At 39.8% G+C, this 19,524-nt stretch overlaps 1 protein-coding gene across 3 annotated transcripts in view; it reads left to right on the top strand.

Moving 5' to 3' along the window:
- The window catches only part of GRAMD4 (GRAM domain containing 4), a 115,774-nt gene that overhangs the window by 33,116 nt on the left and 63,134 nt on the right, over nt 1-19,524 (top strand). For 2 of the 3 annotated variants that reach the window (XM_034767066.1, XM_034767082.1), the window contains exons 2-3: nt 5,525-5,735; nt 15,527-15,647. In XM_034767066.1, coding sequence (XP_034622957.1) covers nt 5,525-5,735; nt 15,527-15,647 — 332 coding nt within the window. Of the gene's footprint in view, nt 1-4,026; nt 4,116-5,524; nt 5,736-15,526; nt 15,648-19,524 lie in introns of those variants that run through there. The other variant, XM_034767075.1, reaches the window with a different exon arrangement.

The following is a 19,524-nucleotide window of genomic DNA, read 5'->3' on the forward strand; positions in this document are numbered from 1 at the left end:
AGAGGTGGTGGGAGGAGGGAGGATGCCATTTTTCCACTTCAGGAGTGGCAGCAGGTGTTCCCTCTCCCTCAGGAATAGAAGATGTCTCACCTTAATGGAAAGGCAGGGATGTCAGCAGAGGGTTCCCCAGTACATACTCCAATGTGTGGGTTAAATCTGCCTGACTCGCTGTGTTCTTCTCTTGCTGCCGCATGCTGTGCTTGCTTTAGTAGTGATGGGTTCCCTGCAGCAGTGTGTCTTGCAATTAATACCTTATTAAGATGCCTGGGGCAGGTTCTCTTCTTTCTTGAGCCAGCCAACAGTTTCTTGCTGAAAAGTCCCTTTATAGAGAAGCAGGAAGAACCCTTACAAAAACATTTTTTTTTTTTTTTTTTTTAATGGAGACGTTCAGGGAAATCTTAAAACCCCTTATTTAAAGGGTGCAGGATCAGAAGTTGGATTTTTTTAATTAGCTAATTCAAATTGCATCTCTTTAAAAGCTTCTTGCTATTCCCAAATGTCTCTTGTTGAATGTTCTGAAAAACGAAGTGTCCTGCAGCTTGATTCTTACACTTCTGATGCCTTCAAAGATTTAACCTCTGTTTATCGTGCAATGGCAATTTAAAAAAAAAAAAAAAAAAAAGACAAGAAAATCAGAATAGCTTGAAACTTTTAGTGGCAATGCTGTGATAATAAAGTAACTATCCTACTGTATGATACAAAGCATCAGGAATGTTTGTCACTGCAGTGTAAGATAGAATTAAGGGCTAAAATTTTTAAAGCTGGGTGGTGAAATGTAGCTATGGAACCTAATTTTAATCACTTAAATATGAATGGCATGATTCTTCCCCCTTAACCAGCTGCCACCCCATCAAAGGTGCAGAGCTGTTGTAACTCCCATTGACTTCAGGCTTTGTGCATGCTCATTTATTCCTGAAAATCAAGCTATTGAATGTGACTTTAGATACCCAGTTTGGCTAATATTCTTATGATCTTTCCATAAGTAGTACAGTTTTGGGTATGGAAGTGTGCTGGGAATAGGCAAAGGAGAATGGGAGTGTAATTGACAAATATAGCAATTTTATAGTGTCTGCATACCAAAATTAAAAACTTCTACAAAATTTTTTCTTCATATTTGTAGTCTCTTCTTTGTATTATGATAGAAAATTTCCACCCCCCCCAGTTATACTGTAGAGGTGGTTTCATTAGTATCTCTGGGAGGGTGTTAATTCCAAATATGCCCATTAGCTGGTCCAAGCATGACAGAGCTGTACTGATACTACCATTGGAGCAGCTGCTGCTCGTGTGCTGTATTGTGCCCTAGGAGAATACTGAAATATGCAGTAACGTAAGCTGATTATATATAAACAAAACAAAAACTCAAAACCCCATACTATGCAGAGTGTGATTCAGAAGTCTATTGCTCTCTATTAATTTCATCACTCTTGAGGACAGCTGAGGTCTTCAAACTGAGTCATCTGCAGCACAGTATTGTGAACACTCTTTTAATGTAAATGACACAACCTGCCACTTTTATTTTACAATGTGCTTTTTTCCCCTAGGGCTTATGTTCTAAGTCTAGTCTATTGAAATTGTAAGGAGGAATGTTTCACCACAGAGCCAGTGCTGAACTAGTTACCTGTTTCTGGAATTATAGGTACTTGGTAAGAAATTAGAAATGGGTTAAAATCAAAACCATTCATTACATAGTATTATAATTTAGTTGCTGGACCACGCAGATGTTCTTGACCATGAGAATGTAAATAAAAGAACATCTAATGGACACAATTTCAAAACAATGTGATACTTAAGCTCATAAATCTCATAAGCCACTAGAATTGTGAGTTTAACTCCTTTTGTCATGCTGTGGAAATGTGATGGGCAGTGTAATCTGTTTCCTGTTACCAGAATTAACTTCGCAAGAGGGAAGGGGTAGAGGGAGGGAAGCTATTTAAACGATATTGTTGCAGGGAAAATATTACTCTACATGTTTGGTTTTGAGGACTTTATTTTCCAAAATGTGTTTTTAGGAATGGCTTTTTTGAGTGTTAAAGGTAATAAATCTGAAACTCAATATTAGATATTTCTGGCTTGCTACTGTGTGGTGGTGGTGCTTTTTTTTGTTTTGTTGTTTTTTTTGAGAAGGGGGTTATTTTCCTATAGTCATGCAGACACAATCCAGCTGTCAATTTTGACACTCCCTAGTGGGGGAAAAATGACTAGAAGCAGTATGAAATTGACAGTTGAGCTAGTGGAGATTGGGACATGCATGGCAAATCTTTTGGGGGCAGGGTGGGGGTTTATTGTGCATGTTTGCAATGTAGCTGTAATTTACCAGTAAATCTAATTCTAACCTTTGCTCCCATGTTTATAAATATTGCCGAAGTGTTAAGCAGAAGACTTGTTTTCAGTCTGAAGCTTACTTAATTTTGTAGCTTGGGATGTCCAAAGCTGTGAGAAACTAATTCATGATGATGATCTGGGGAGGCTACCTAAGTGTTGCCATGTTTGTTGGCCTTCACTTTTTTAGCAGCTAGTTGCAGAAATATGACACTAGGTTTGTTGTAATCAGAAAATGCACTTTTGTATAAAAATGGAGTTTACTTTTGTCCTAGTAGTGTTGCAAACATAGTTTTCTTAAAGGAATAAATTGTGAAGAAGGTTGTAGCCATAAGCAATATTACAGAACCAGAAGTTGGGAGTTCTCAATAGTTTTCAGACCTGTACTAGAAAAAATGCTGCTTTAATTTTTACTACCCTTTTCAGTTTATAATTGAAGAAAACCATACTTCTGACCAGTAACCTCTTTTCTGGAAAATTGAGAGGAAGATGACTAAGAACTATTTCCTTTCCTTTTTAATGATCAGCCTGATGAGCTGTTTTGGTCCCTGCCAATGTTCGTATCTTGTAGTAGCCTATTTTTGAGCTAAAATTTAAATTGAAGACTTATTTTGATCAGCAGAGCAAGTTTGTTAGTATTTTACATTTAAAATGTCTTGCATTTTCAAAACTACAGGTGGTAATAACACAATTAAAGGTTGGCATATCAATTACAGTGGCAAATTAAGCAATCTGACCCTGTGGACCCTCAGAAATACAAACACCTTGGGAATGGAGGTTGTTCGTAACTCTGAAATGTTAGTAACGCTGAACAAAACATTGTGGTTGTTCTTTCAAAAGTTTACAACTGAGCATTGACTTAATAAAACTTTGAAACTTTACTATGAAGAAAAATGCTGCCTTTTAACCATATTAATTTAAATGAAACAAGTACAGAAATCGTTTCCTTACCTTGTCATGTCTTTTTTTTAAACTTTTCCTTTATTTTTTTAATAGCTTACATTTAACACAGTACTGTACTGCATAGTATTTGCTTTTTTTTGTTTCTGCGGCTGCATGATTAGGTAATTCTGGTTCCAAATGATGGGTGTGGTTCACTGGTCAGTTTGTAACTCTGGTGTTCATAACTCTGAGGTTCTATTGTACACCTAATGCAAAAATCTGCATGTAAATAACAGGAAGCTGTCGTCATGCGACTACCAGAGGCAAAGAAAATATTTTTGTCAAAAACTCAGTCTTTAAACTCACTGTGTGCCATGAATCAAAACATGTGCATGAAACTAGTGTAGCATAGGTTCTTGACCTGTAAGTCTTAACTTGGAAAAGACTTGTTTTTAATCACAGATGATGTTTTTAATGCACGTTACATGGGTTTCTTACACATCTCTTCTCTGCTGTGCCCTCTCCCCTCCTCCCCCCCCCCCCGTATTTGCTTAATAGGTAAATGTCCTGTAGGCTATGGAAAGGGGTTACTGTGGGACTTTTGTCACTTTCAAATTCACATCTCTAATGTGTCAGTAGTCTTGTGAACATACTAAAAGGATTTTTCCTATGATGTAAATTGTGTGCCTCCAAAGAGTTCACATCTACTTTGGAGAGACCAGTCTTTTAGATGAGATGCTGTGCTGGGAAAGCACATGATGTTTTGGGTGGCTGGAACTTGAAGAGGGGCCTCTACTGGACTCTTTTTCTCCCATCTGTATTCCCAACATTATCTAACGTGTTGGAATATGAGGCTGAAGAAGAATAGAACAAGCAGTGTATCATTGCTGAGGGTGACAGCAGGGGCAAGGCAGGTAAGGGAAAACTTGTTGTATAGCAAGGAAGGCTAACTTGTATTAGGCACTCTGCATGAGAAGTGTGTGTGGAGGGCTCTAGTCATGACAGGAGATTTTGAAGAGGGGAGGTTCATTTTCCTGAGGCTAGGGAGGGAACATTCAGGCTTCTGTATGATATAAAGAGAAGTGAGCCAGCAAGTCTGCCCTGCTCCAGTCTTTCAATAAACAGCAAATATGCTTGCTTTCAGCTTTGTGAGTTAAGCTGCATCCTGTTCAAAAGAAGCGTTTGAAGTCAAATGCTTTTCTGCCTCAAATAATTTAATCTGTTTTAAGAATTAAACTGTGCTCCCTCAAAAATCAACCCCTCCCTCCCCGAAAATATCTTGTGTGTAATGGGTGGATTTTCCCTGTTTAAGTTTAGCCTGGATACAAACTGGAAGGCAAAGCAGCTAAACCTCAGGCATTATATTTTAAAAGGCAGGTGGAAAAATTAACAGACATTAACTGTAGGGATGTTATGGATGGTAACTAACTTACTTTGTCTTTGAAAGACTGAGTTCACAAATTCTGCAAATATTAATATGGTGTCCAAACTATTCCATTTATAGAAAACTCTTAGCTATAAATCTTGCTCAGTTCCATTTTTTTCAGTGCTTTTCTTCATGAAATAAAGTGTTTTTTAAAAAATAATGGTTTGAGTAATTTACCCTCCCCCCCACTCCCGGAGAAGCAAGAGAGAACGTCTCTTAGCAAGGCCTTGTTTCTCTAGAATTCTGTATGGATCAGCGAGCAGTGGTGGTTTTGGAGATGGATCTAATGAGTGCTTGCACAGATTGAATGTAGGTCACTGCTTCTGTTGAATGCTCTTAATTTCAGTTGGGTGTCTAGTAGCTTTCTTCAGTAAATTCTGTGCAGTATCTATGCAAGTCCTTGAGTAATACTTTGGCAATGTGTTCGCCTCTAAGCTACCAATTTCTTGCTATGATTTGTAAGTCTCTTGAAAAAATGTGATCTCAGCTATTCAGTGGAGTTGATTAGATGTTGCAGAAGTCCGGGAGTGTGTGTGTGTGTGTGTGTGTGTGTGAATTTACCCTCAGAATAGACTTTTAATAAAAAAGCAGAAAGTCCAAATGAAACAAACAAACAAAACCCTTTGCGGGTCACTTGAGTTAGCAGGTTGGTACCTGGTGGGAAAGGTCACCATCAATTATCAGCCATTAGAAACAGAATCTGCATATTGTCATACTTGAAAATAAGTGCTTCTTTGAACGCTAAGCTGTGTTACAGTTTTCCTTCTATAAATAACTGTTTAACCAGAAAGCACTTGAAAAATGATTAAAAGCACTCTTTGTAATTAGAATGTTTGTATTCAGGCATACTGCAAATGTTTTAATCTTCACCATATCGTTTTCTTTTGTTTCTTGCAGGGACTCCAACCGTCATGTTAAGGTAAAGCAGAAAAGTGCAGTGCTGAACATGCTAAAGAGGTTAGACAAAATAAGGTTCAGAGGTCACAAGAGAGATGAGTTCCTTGATTTAGCAGAGTCTCCAAATGCTTCAGATACTGAATGTGGAGATGAAATCCCAGTGAAAATACCTCGAACGTCACTCAGAGAGAATGACGAACTGAGAGACCCTGTAAGTATTCAATCTGGCTATATTTTTAAAGCTATTAGCAGATTAAAAAAATAATGGAATATGGAAGCTGTTAATGCTATTCTCCTGATTTTATTTTTTTGGAAGTAATATTTCAGGATTAAGCAAGCAAATAAAAGGTGCACAGTTTTGAACATGCTCATATTTTTGTAACTTCACTTCAGTTCTTCCTTTTTGTTTGTGGACTTTAAGCCTATTTACTCTAACGGTCCACTGCTATCTATGTCATGGAAGTATAAAGTTGTATTTCTGTGAATACATTTGTCCCTTAATTTACTTGCTTGATATTATTCTGTCTGACTGCATCGAGTTAAATCACAGGAGGTTGTTAGGGGAAAACAAATGAAACATTGACAAGGGAAGATACCTCTAGAGAGAACAACAGCAGAACAAGGGGGGAGCAATTAATTGGGAGATACCTATCTGCCTGGCTCCTGCTAGGTCAAAAGGTTTATTTGTCCTAGGCCAAAACCTAGCATCTAAACCATTAAAGATTGAGAAATTGGGGTGAGTAGGAAGCAGTGCTGGAGGTGAGATTGACAGACACTTAGAGATTGCTGCTGTGGCTGGCTGTTTCACTCCCAGCCCAGGAGTAGGGGTCTCTAGGCTGAGTGGAACTTAGCCAAAACTTGCATGAGGTTTAGGTAAGATGCATGTGTTCAGGCCGCCTTGTTATTTTAATCCATTTCTCTAACTACTGTATTCCTGTTGAGTAATACATAAACCTTTTGTTTTGAAAAAGCTGCACTGTGTTGCTGCATATGCTTTCTGGTTACAAAGCGCGTGCTCTCGCGCGCGCGCTCTCTCTCTTTCTCCCTTCCTCCTCTAAGACTCCTGCAGGGAGCCAAGCCAAATTGGCTCTGCTAAAGGAGCCATGGTGAATATGGGAGGAGGTCTAAGAGTAGCAGAGTTGCAGGACTCTTACTTGAGTGAAGTGGAGACCCACACCCAGGGCCGGCTCTGGCTTTTTTGCCACCCCAGGCAAAAAAGCCTCCCCCCCGCCCCCTGGCGGGGAGTGTGGCCGGGAAGGGTGCTGAGGCCGGCCGGCCGGAGCGCTGCTGGGAGGGCGACACCGCTCTTCCCGGCCCGGCTGGAGCGCCCGGGGAAGGGCGATGAGCCCGGCCGCAGCCCCGCTCTCCCCGGGTGAGTGCTGCCCCCCTCCAGGTGCCGCCCCAAGCACATGCTTGGTAGGCTGGTGCCTGGAGCCAGCCCTGCCCACACCCTCTTACTAGGAAGGGTGTACTCACAAGAGACAGCAGAGGGGTATAAGGCATAAATCGTTATGTGAGCCATGATGCATCGACTTGAAACTGCTATACGCCTTTAAAGCTTTTTGAGTCTCTCAGTTTAAACAGCAGTGCCCAGATCTAAAAAGTGCCCTATTCCTGTTCAGAATAATAAGAGGTACTGAGCACTTGTGCAAAATCTGGCCATTAAAAATTGCAGTGACCTTGTGAGGGAGGTGGTGGTGGTGGGGTGTCACTTTTTCATTCTCCACTGAAATGCAGCAGCCTTTGTTGTGAAACACAAGGCCTGTTTAACACTATGCAGCAGCTGAGGAAGGGAGGTGAAGGACACAGGTCAAGACTTTCAAAAGTTACTAGTGCTTTTGGACACCTCTGTTTATAGGTCCCCAGACTGAGACACCTTTTAAAAAAGAGTGACTTTTCAGAAAAAGATAAACATCTGTCTTCTGAAAATCAACCCACTTTTAAGGTGTCTCAAATTGAATGTCCACAAATAGTCACCCAAAATCACAAGTTACTCTTAAAAATTTTGGCCACTGTGTATAATATAAATTGCAAGGGGAATTTTATGTAAAGACAAGTTTCCAGAATTGGAGTTGGGCCTGGACATCAGAACTCTCACCCCTTTTATTAAGAAATATGCTGTATTATCTTTATTAACCACTTGTGGTCTTTGTTCTTACATGTTATCTGAAATTTGAAATGATGCTCTCTGACTACTTACTGGGACACTAGTTCAGTGTTGGTGTTCTAGCTCATACACACCAATTCTTGCTGTACCTGTATGTCCAGTGGCTGTCTCTTCTCTATCCCATTTACTTAAAGGCTGCTGGCGACCTTACGTTAAACCAGGTTAGCTTGATCAGTGCAAGGCATGTATTTTTGTATTTTTCATGTAATGTTGCTGATGAAATATAATAGCTGTGAATTTATCAACACATTATCTGGCTTTTAAGTAACGATATTATATCCGATGCCATGGTATTTCTTTAAAGCATGTCACATAATTTAGACAGGAATTTGGGTCGTGGATTTTCCCCCAAAGTTTTATGCAAGAGTTTTTAGTTCTGTGTCCTCTTTAAATTACATGGAAATCAATAGCTATGCATTGCTTTGGGCAGGAAAAGTACATCAGAAAGGGTGTCTTTTTTTTTTTTCTATACAGGGAATTGAGTCATTCTTCATATAAAGTTAAGAATATACCTCTTCCCATTAGACTTTCTAGGCTGTAAAGCACTCTGGTGTGTGTTTATGTTCCGGCAGCTCTGTGTTCTCAAAAATGGCACTTCGCTGTAATTGGTCTATGTAAGAGAGTGTTTCTTTCCATACCGACTATATAAATGCAAGAAAGCTACTCTGATTTTCCTTCTAGTGGTTCTCAAACTTTTGTACTGGTGTCCCATTTCACACAGCAAGCCTGAGTGCGATTTGCGCGCTCTTCTCTCCCCCCCCCCCACTAATTGAAAACACTTTTCTATATATTTAGCATCATTATAAATGCTGGAGGCAATGTGGGGTTTGGGGTGGAGGCTGACCGCTCGGGACCCCCCCATAATAACCTCACAACCCCCTGAGAGGTCCCGACCCCCACTTTGAGATCCCCTGTTCTAGGGTTTAGTAGAGTTTCTAGTTAAAAATAAAAGCCTTTTGTTTTTGGCCCTGCTTATGACTAATATGGAACTCCGAACTGCACCTAAGGTGGCAGTGATATTGGAGCAAGATAAGAATGTCTGTAGTGTTTTGTCATTGGTGACAAATCAGATTTATCTGGGAGGAAAGAAATCCTTTTCTTTTTAAGGTACTGGACTGTTAAATGGGGATAAAATAATTCTCTACCTCATGGGGGTGTGGAGGGTAAGTACATTAATGGTTTGAGATTCCGATACTACAGTGATCGGGGCTGTATAACTGCTAATCAAAATGTAGGTCCTGCTGTCAAAACTCTTATTAACTGACAAGGGTGTGTGTGTGTGCGCACGCATGTGTGAGAGTGGGTGATAGAGATAAATGGTGCCTGGTTTTAAGGACAGTGACTGTAAAATGAAGGGATTAGTTACCAATGTGAGTACAGTAGAACCTCAAGAGTTAATGTCTTGGGAATGGAGGTTGGTTGTAAGTCTGAAATGTTTGTAACTCTGAACAAAATTTAATGGTTGTTCTTTCAAACGTTTATAACTGAACATTAACTTAATACAGCTTTGAAACTACTATGCAGAAGAAAAATGCTGCTTTTAACCATATTAATTTAAATGAAACAAGAACAGAAACAGTTTTATTAGTTTACGTTTAACACAGTACTGTACTGTATTTTTTTGGGGCCGGGGGAGGGACATGGACGACTCTGTGCCTGATTGTGTACCTCCGGTTCTAACTGGGGTGTGTGGTTGACCAATCAGTTCGTAACTCTGAGGTTCTACTGTATATGATGCCTGAAACTTCTATCCCACGAATAGTGTTTTTTCTAAGGATATATGTTTGGAATCCGCATTAATGTGTTTAAATCAATACCCAAAACTCAAGTAAACATGAATTGCTGGGTTCAGTCCCAGTCTCACATGGAATTCCCTTTCTCCTCCCCCTCTCCCTCCCCCAGGAACTACTTACTAGGTAAAACAATGTAAGATCTACTCTCTTCATGGTACTTTCAGGAATGGAGATAGCATGGGAAGATCAAGTCTTGTGTTACTTCACTCTCATGAGTGACTCCCTGAGGTACTGAACAAGACTATGAAAAGTACACATGAACACTAGATCTTGCATGTGCCTGTTTGCATGTTCGACTGCATAGTCCTAAATTGTATCTACACTAGATATGCTACAGCGGCAAGGGGTTCTTCCATTGCTGTAGTAAAATCCACCTCTCTGAGAGGCACTTGCTAGATTGACAGAATAATTCTTCAATGAAGGTGGTTGGGAACTTGGAAGGAAGTGATCATGGTCTGATAGAATTCAAGATCCTAAGGAAAGGAGGACATGAGAAGAGCAAAACAAGGACACAGGACTTCAGAAATGCAGATTTTAATCAACTGAGAAATAGGAAAAGCTGCATTGGAAGATCAATTAGAAAGAAAAGGAGTCAAAGGGAGCTGGCAGTTTTAAAGATGTAATACTAGAGGCTCAACATCAAGGTATTCTGATGCAGAGGAAAGATAAGAGCCACAAGAGGCCAGTGTGACTGCACTAGAAGTTTTTTAGCAATCTAAAAACCAAAAGGGATACCTACAGGAAATGGAAGGAGGGTGATATCACCAAGGAAGTATACATGGGAATAGCAGTGTGTGGAGGGACAAAATCAGGAAAGTTAAGGCAAAGAATGTTAGTGACAACAAGAAGGGGTTCTACAAATATGTCGGACAAAAAAAAAAAAGATGGTGTGGGTTTGCTGCTCAATGGAGAAGGTGAGCTGGCAACAGAAGATGATAGGAAGGCAGAGCTGTTCAATGCCTGTCTTGCCTCCGCCTTCTCACAAAAAACATGTGACCGGACGACTAGCAAATACCTGAAGGATGAAGAGGTAATCACTAGCAACCAGCATGAATTTACTAAGAATAAATCATGCCAAACCAGCTTGATTTCCTTCTTTGATAGGGTAACTGGTTTGGTGGATAGGAGGAATGCGGGGGGACATTATATACCAGGACAAGAGAGTGAAGGCTCAGCAATGGAAGGTGGTAGGAGGAGGAAGATGGTGGCATACATGCCTCAAATCACCATCACTCTTCCAGGACCTCTCCTGTCATGCATGAGTTTGCAAATGTTATTGCACTACAAAATTTAATTGTTCGAATGTTTACTACTGTGATGCTTCCTACAACTCTGTATACAGGAACACTTTGTCATCCACATCATATCAACTAGTCCTAATTTTGTCCAGGCTAGAGAGGAACTGAACTGCTAATGTGAGAAATTAGCAGAAAACTATTCTGTGTGGGAATCTCTTTTCAGGCTTTCTCAACATATCACAAAGATGCAAGAAAGGGCATAAGCCTGATTTCTGCCTGCCTCCCTCCTCCACTTCCTTTTTAAAGTGAGCAGTTTTCCTGCATTTGGCCACACTGGCAAACCTTGCTAACTCCTTTGTATCCTGAATTACTGGTAGTTTTGCTCCTCCCCTCACTCCCAGGCATTCAGGGATGTATTACATATTTGATATTAATCCAATTTTGAGATGTACTTCTTTTTAAACTAAGAAAAAATAATCCCGATGGTGGCTTCCAGAATCACGTGGAATTGACTTTGGTGGAGAGATTGAATAGTGGGGACTGGGTTGTAGCTCTTCGAAAGCAGTGTCCTTAGAGATTTCCTGATATGGTTCTGCCGGCCAGTGAATATTTGTGCTCGGTATGGCATCCTGTTCTGTGACATTATGCAGTTTGATGTGTGGCATGCTGTGGCACAATTCCTTAAACAGCCCTGTATTATCTCTTTTACACTGGGAGTTGAGGATCTGTCACTTGAAGTGCTTGATGCCAACTGCATAATTTATAGCTGATGCTCAAGGTTGTGGCTTTTTCACACCCCGAGCACTGTAGCTATGTTGACCTAAGTCTTAAGTGTAGAGTAGGCCTGAGTTTCTTCAAATGTCTTACAAAACTTCATTTGTTATTATTTGTAACAGCTTTGTAAATGTACTAAATGATCCATATTTACAGATGAGGAAACTCGGATACTGGTATACTAATTACTTGCTCACATTCAGGCAGGGTTAGCCAATAAAACCATTGTTGAAAACTAGCCTAAACAGGGTGGATTGATTTTTAAATTAGTGATTTAAATCACAAATTTTAATCCTGATTTAAATCAGCAAGCAGGGAACATTGATTTGTAAATCATAGACTTTAATAATTTTCCTAAAGAGAGGTTGATTCTTATTGGTTAATAACAATTCAAATATGTTGCTTTGCAACTAAATATAGCCTTTACTCTAAATTTGGGGCTAGCCGGGAGGATACTATGATACTATCTACCCACATTTTTATAATATTGCTTAAATAACTTAACTTACATTTATTGAGATTTTTAATTTTTACATTTTTATTAGAAAATGGTGAATGATTCATTTCTTATTTACTAGATGAATATCTTGAGACTTGTGGCAAGTTCTTACTAGGATTGAAATGCAAATTCAGTTAATGATCAAAAACAGTTTATTTTTCTAATTAAATAAAGCTACCTTTAAAGTTGCTGGATACATAAGGGAAATCATTTTTTTTTTTTTTTTTTTTTTTTTTTTTTTTTTTGGGCATTAAAAACTGATTTACTAAACAAAGGAAGTATTATCTGTTGTTTAATGTATTGAAATGCTTGTTTCTGGTAATCATGTCCTTCTGCAGTTTAGAACTAGTAGATCTGATCCTCTACCCTTAGTTTTTATTCATAAATTGGAAGAGGAAAACAACCTTGCCTACTTCTTAAGAAATCTCACCTGGAAGTTTAACTTTTGATTGAAGTAGTAATTGAACTGTCCAGTTGAATAAACTGAAATGAAGAAAATAGTCTTTCTGAACCTGCAGAAGAGGCTACTGCTATCAAAAGTTGGGTTAGCACTCCAGCAAACTCTGGTTCCTGGTGCTTAGCAAGTGATTTCCACCAGCTCAGTTGTCTGACTTTCTTTAAAACTTGGCAGACAAGGTACTGTTTAAGTGAAGTACAAAAAATATTAAATGATTTTAATAGAGTATAATAAATGTAGGCCTTAACATAGGTTATCAATTTCAAATTTAATTTTAGGTTTATTTTTTTAAAGTAACCTTTGTTTAATTGAAGTAAAAAAATCTGATTTTTTTTTTTTAAATCATCAATTTTTATCAATCCTGGTTTGAAGCCTTGTAAGAATAGAATCTGTTATATTACAGTTCATTAGTGTGAGATTCAAGTTCTGCATCTCTATAACTCCAATTAAGAAAACATGTACATTTAATAAAATGGTACTGTGGTGGTTTTTGAGGTACCCAGGACTGAGTCAGGTTTCATGAAAAACACCTGCTCAACAAGATCTCTCTTCAGTGAATGGATGCACAGAGGGTCTTTCTCTGCTTTCTCAAATACCGAATCAGTCTTTTGTTTCTGTTCACTAAGGGCTGGTCTACATTGCTGCCCGTCGATCCAGCGGGGGTCGATTTATACATCTAGTCTATACATGATAAATCGACCGCTGAGTGCTCTCCCGTCAACTCCAGTACTCCTCCTGGGCGAGAGACACAGGCGAAGTTGATGGGAGAGAGTCAGCCGTTGACTTACCATGGTGCCTTCACTGTGGTAAGTAGATGTAAGTATGTCAACTTCAGCTACGTTACTCATGTAACTGAAGTTGCGTAACTTAGATCAATCCCCCCCACACACACCCTAGTGTAGACCAGACCTAATAGGGTTTGCAAACTCCTTAGACTAGGAGCTATGTATCTTCTGCTTCTGAGAATATTGACACCAATCAGTCATAAAGTTTCTTGTTATCTTCAAATGGCTTTGATTGTTTACAGTTGGTTTTCCATTGAGTGTTTGGGGATGGGGCAAGAGTAGGCAATTTAATCATATATTACAAAATTGGCCTGCCAGGGAGGGATAACAACTCCGTCCCGCTTGAAAGGGTCATCACCAAGACACATTCCCTGGATCACTCACTCAGTACCATAAGGGTATAATTTTCAACATTGTTACATTATTCCTTAAATATTATCCATATACACATCTTGTAACTTATCAATACCCATAATCATTACAAGCTTTCAGTAGAGACCTTATAAGCTAGTCTTTTTGGGTAAATACCATGAAACAGTGTATTAGGTGTAGTGAGTTTCAGGTCTGATGTAGGACTTGATCATAGAGAACAGTGAACCCTTTTGCCTGTGGGCACCAATGAGCCTCTGTGTTACAGGTACATTGACAGGGTACTTAAAAAGTGTAAATAATTCCTAACAGTGAAAATGTATATGCTGTGTATGTTATGAATAAATCACTGATCTGCTTTTAAAACCTTTGGATGGGATACACATTTTTTTTAACTAAATACTTATTAGTTTTTAAACATTTAATTTATTTTAAAATTTAAAACAGTTCTATTAACGTGCTGAATTACTTGAATATATTAAGATCATATTATACTAATTTAGTTACTGGATTTTATTTTTGTATATAATATTTCATTTCTTTCAAAAGTACTTACGTTCTCATTTGAGTTCTGAATGTGTACAGATGACTCAATTGTGGGCTAAGAATAAAAATTCACCTTTGCTTTACTTATAAAATGAATACTATTGCATCTGGAAAGCATTTAATACCATGAGTAGCTCCAAGAGCTTACACCCAGAATCAATCTATAGGGTTTGTACATTGCTAGTTGTGATTGCACATGATGTTTTAATTAACCATCTTGCAAAACAGAAATCTGTCTTGTAATTTAACAGACTATTTCCAAAAACGTAGCATCCTCACCTGCCTCTTAGTATGAAAGTACATCTGTTCCTTTGTTGTTTCACTTTGTGCAAGCTGCTGCTTGTTAGAAGCCATGCATTTTTCTTTGATTTTCACGTTCTGCAGTATTTCCAGTGCTTAGTTTATGTAGCCGCTGCTGGTAAAGATAAATCACCTCTAAAAGATGCAAGAGCCTAGAGGTTTTTGTCCTGCAGCATCGTCTTTTGGACACTACCCACATTCCTGTAAAAATGCAACAAAATAGCCCTGCTGTTTTTTTGTTGTCTTTCGTGCATCAGGATTGTAGATTTTCTTCCTTCAGGATTATGTCTTGACGCTAAAGTATTCGCATATATGCGAGAGAGGATTTGTACAGAATGGTAGTCAGTGCTTAGAAAATCTGTTTTTTGTTGAGGCTTGTCTGTGTGCTTCAGGGGGTTACAGCAGTATAGCTATGGAACTGCAGGTCTCCCTTTGTGACACCATAGTGTAGACATACACTACTGCAACGGAAGTAACTCCTACTGTAATCACCGCACCTCCCTGAGCAACAGTAGCTAGGTCAGCAGAAGAATGCTTTCATCAACCTTACTGCATCTGCACTGGGTGTTGAGGTCGGCATAGCTGTGGCACTCAGGAATGTGGATTTTTCACAGCCCCGAGAGCTGTAGCTATATCAACCTAAGTTTTAAGTATAGACCAGGACATAGATTATTGCTTGTGTGCATATTGGATTTTTTTTGTTTTAATTGGCCATGTGTCAAATTAAAGGGAAAAGGGCGTTATTTGAAATGCACCTTCAGCCAGCAGGAGGGAAGTGAAACGATCGTCATGTTGCAGCAAATCTAGAATCTTTCTAGGCAAGCGCACTGAGCAAACCTGTCGGAGGGAGATGCTGTATGTTTGATCAGCTGTTATTGATTTATTTCAGTAATTCTAATGCTGAATAAAAGCATTGCTGTGTTGGCTTCAAATGCTTACACATTTTTTCACACAGCTCTTTGTTTACTGTTTTTGAGGTAAATTAAAGTATTTAAATGACATTTCAGGGAGAAGCTTCCTTCTGAGTTGTCAATGTATTTATTTATTTCCACCCCCCCCCTCCTTTTTTCATAGGCTGGTCCAGGGGCCATCAACATGGCATCAGGAGTCCAGGATTTTAACAGAACAGAGTCTGATAGATTAAATGAGATCAAAGGTCACCTGGAAATCGCCTTACTGGAAAAACACTTTTTACGTAAGTAATAAAGAATGCTCTTGAATAAGGAATGTCCAAGCTTATTGAAATATGGCTTGGTGTGCATGGAGGGTAGGAAAATATGGAAAACCTGTTTGGCAGTGGCTGAGGTTTTTTGATGTATGCGGTCTTTCTTTGGGTTCGATGCAAGATGTGTACCACATATGAGGTGATCTTAAGAAACTGGATTTGTTGTTTTTGTTTTTTAAAGCCTCATCAGAATAATTGAGAGTGGTGGTAGGTTTTTGAAAAAAATCTATTTATAAATTTGTAGGAAAAGGGAAAAAATAAGGGTTTCTTTCAAATATTTTATTTACTATATGCAGCTGGTGAATGTTTCATACATATTGACATCCGAGAGTACATCTAAAATACCTATGTGCTAGTTTTTCCCCCCCCTTATCTAGTAGCTTAATTACGAGAAGGGGGAAAGAAGATTTTTCCCCTTTTTTTTTCTTTTAATAAGTGAAATTAAGCATTTCCTTAGCAAGTGCTCTACTTTGCCAGAAACATCTTAAAATATGTATGTTTTCCTCTTTTTTTAATTATATGGAAACTGTTACTAAATGTAAAATGTTGGTGGTCCGTAAAATAGCAACTAAATGAAATATAGGCATGAATGTATTCCCATTCATACCCAGAAGTTACAGTATTATGGAATAGGAAAGCTGTAGGAATCTGACTGCACTTCTACGTTAGTAACATTTGAGTTCAAATTTGCCAGGTGGGGGGGAGGGATAGCTCAGTGTTTTGAGCCTGCTAAACCCAGGATTGTGAGTTCAATCCTTGAGGGGGCCCCTTAGGGTTCTGGGGCAAAATCAGTACTTGGTCCTGCTAGTGAAGGCAGGGGGCTGGACTCGATGACCTTTTAAGGTCCCTTCCAGTTCTAGGAGATAGGATATCTCCATTAATTTCTATTTCTACATTAAGGCAAACATTAAGGATAGGAGTGAAAGGCAAACAATTCTCTTTTTAGTTGATATTAAGAAAATCTCCTTCTAATTGATCATAAAATTTAGCGCTGATGTATTGTTAAAGTTGGTGCTTCCCTACAAGAGGCAATTTTAATGTACTTTTTAAAAACTTCAAAATATTAAGTTTGAAAGAAAAATTCACGAAAGCTCGTGACCTGTCCCTGACTTTTACTAAAAATATCCATGATAAAATGGGAAGGGGCTGCCCAGCCACCCCGCAGCTGCCAGCTCTGGGGCCCCCACCACCCATGGGGACTTGGCTCCAGGGTCCCTCTCCCCAGTGGCACAGGGGAGCTCCAGGGTCCCCCTGCCGCCACCACAGTGGGGAGCTGCAGGGGTCCCCCTGTCCCCCATGGTGGCGACTGGGGAGCTGCAGGGTACCCCCCTGCCTGCGGTAGCTGGGGAGCTTGGGGGCTCACTGGCTCGGGCAGTGGGGCTAAATTACAGCTCCCTGCCGCTGTGAGAGGAGGTGGGACCCTGCAGCTTCCAGCCGCTGGGGCTGAAGTCACAGAGGTCTTTGGAAGTCATTGATTCCGTGACTTCTGTGACCTCTGACAAAATCATTGCCTTATTCATGACATCCAGGTTGTGTAGATCAGTTTGACCCCACCCTTGTAAGAAACCACTTGTCTCATTGTCAAAGCAACAGCCTTGCTTATGCTGAAGTGACAGAATCTTGTCCTGACTGAGGGTGAGTAGCAGCCAATTATGGATACAAAAGGGGACAGGATAGTAAACTGTAGTGGTAGTGAAGAAATCACCAACATTTTACATCTTAAAATACATTTCTGGCCTGATTAGAATAATATGGCTGCTGATCTATTGTACCAGATCAGAATTTATTTTTCTGATATGGTTCCTTTCTCCTTTCCATTCCCTGCCCCCTTGCTTATGCTCTCTAGAGTAAACAAATGCTAAGTGTTTTTTTTCTAGATTATGGTATCAGCCCAGATAATGGTGAGCATCCCATGGTACTAGCAGTGTTTGGTTGCCTCCAGGGGGAGAGACATGCTGAACAGAAGAACATGATTGAAATGTGAAGTCTATTTACTTTCTTGGAGGATAAGTTTCAAAATGGAGGACGAGAGTTGGGCTATTAAAAGTAAAATATAGAAAACAGTAAGGGGAGGCTTGTTATGCAGCTGTCTGCAAAATACATCTTGTATAAAGAGGGAATTTCCTATTTTGAAAAGTAACATAAATGGATGCTCTCTTCACCAATATTTCTTAAGAGTAATTTAGGTATAAACAAAAAGTGCTCTGCCATTACGTCTCATTCCCCCTTTCCCCAAGGAAGCCTACAAGAAACTAGTCAGCTAATAATGACAAGGAAGGAGGATGATTGGGGGATAGTTCATGAATAAATAAAAGGCAGCTCCGTGGAAGTACCAATATGTGTGCCAACTTTCAGCCTTTGAACCCTCTGTCTGTATCTTTTCCCCTCCTCCCCTTCCCTACCTTTCTCCTTCCAGATTGTAAACTAATGTATTCTGGGCACTACTGCAGGCTGAATAATCATTCTGTTTGAACATAGGGAACTTATAGGTCAGTGTTCTCCCCTAAGCCGCATGCCACCCAAGAGTCAATCAAGTGCTGAGCATTTGATTAGAAGAGCTGCGCACATCCAGCGACTGTGTTCAGGTGCCCCTCCCCCTGCTGCTCTGCAGCCACGGTGCTCCTGCCCTCTTCCTTGGAGCCCCTGGCCAGCTGCTTCTGGTACCCTCCTGCTTGCTGAGCAGAGGGGGAGGGGGTGCTGATGTCAGGGTGTCTCCTTCCCCCTGCCCAGGTACCCCATCTCTACAGAGGGAGGAGGGACAGGACTTGGGAGTTAGATGTGGCTGCTAGTGCTGAGGTCTGAACGAGCCTTCAGACTGGTGAGTGCCTCACCGCTTAAAGAGAGAGCGCACGGTCTCTCATACACTTCCCCTTCTCTCTCTGTCTCGCGCGCGCGCACCCCCCCCGCATACTGTCTCTGTTTCACACACGTCTCTGTAATTTTATTGTTTCAAATTGCTGTTTTAGTTTTTTGCCTGCTCTATGCATTTCATAATTTTATTTCTTTAATTCTTTGAGTAGTGAGTTCTAAAATACTTATCCTGTCTTGGCTGGAATAATTATCCCAATGGTAACTTTTTAAAAATATATATTACATCTTGGTGTTTTGTTTCTACTGGTAGCGCAGATCTGCACATTACCCCGATATTGGTGCACATGGATGGAAAAAATTAGAGGGAACATTGTATGGGGCCATATTTTTTTGTGCATTTCCGTTCCATATAGTGTAATGAAGGATGCACATATGATGCAAGTGGAGCAGAATTTTGAGCTGTTGTGTTAAATTTTTGACTTTCACAATAATGTACATCTTCATAGCAATGAACCTGATGTCACAAACACAGGACTGACTTAAATAACAGAGCAATCAGAAAGAAGCTGTATTGGGAAAGAGAAATATCTTAGAACATCTTTACAGTTGGCAAAGACATGCTGATGTCCATTTTTTTGTTAAAATATGTACGTATGATTTTTTTCTTCTAGCTAGCACTAGCGAGGGTCTCTTTCAAAAACAATTTTTGTTACCTGACTGATTGTAGGTGGAAAAAGCAGGTTTAATGGCAATTGCAATTTCTTGGTTTCCTTATGGGTATATTTTACTGGATTTTATTTGTGATCAAAGGCTAAGACTAATGCGGGACACTTTTTTTTTTTTTTCTTTTCAAAATATTAAATGCAGAAAAGACAGGGTGTGTGGAGGGAATGAAGCAGTTGAGAGGATGGTGGAAGTCTAAGTTAGGCCATATGAGTGGCTTACGCTAGTACCAGGATGCGTCTGGGTTACCTTGATGCACTCGGCACGTGCTCCAGGCCAGTTTCTTGTTCGCTTGTTCTTGAATAGTAATACA

The sequence above is a fragment of the Trachemys scripta genome, chromosome 1 (genome assembly GCF_013100865.1).
Source record: "Trachemys scripta elegans isolate TJP31775 chromosome 1, CAS_Tse_1.0, whole genome shotgun sequence".
Taxonomy (NCBI): Eukaryota; Metazoa; Chordata; order Testudines; family Emydidae; genus Trachemys; species Trachemys scripta.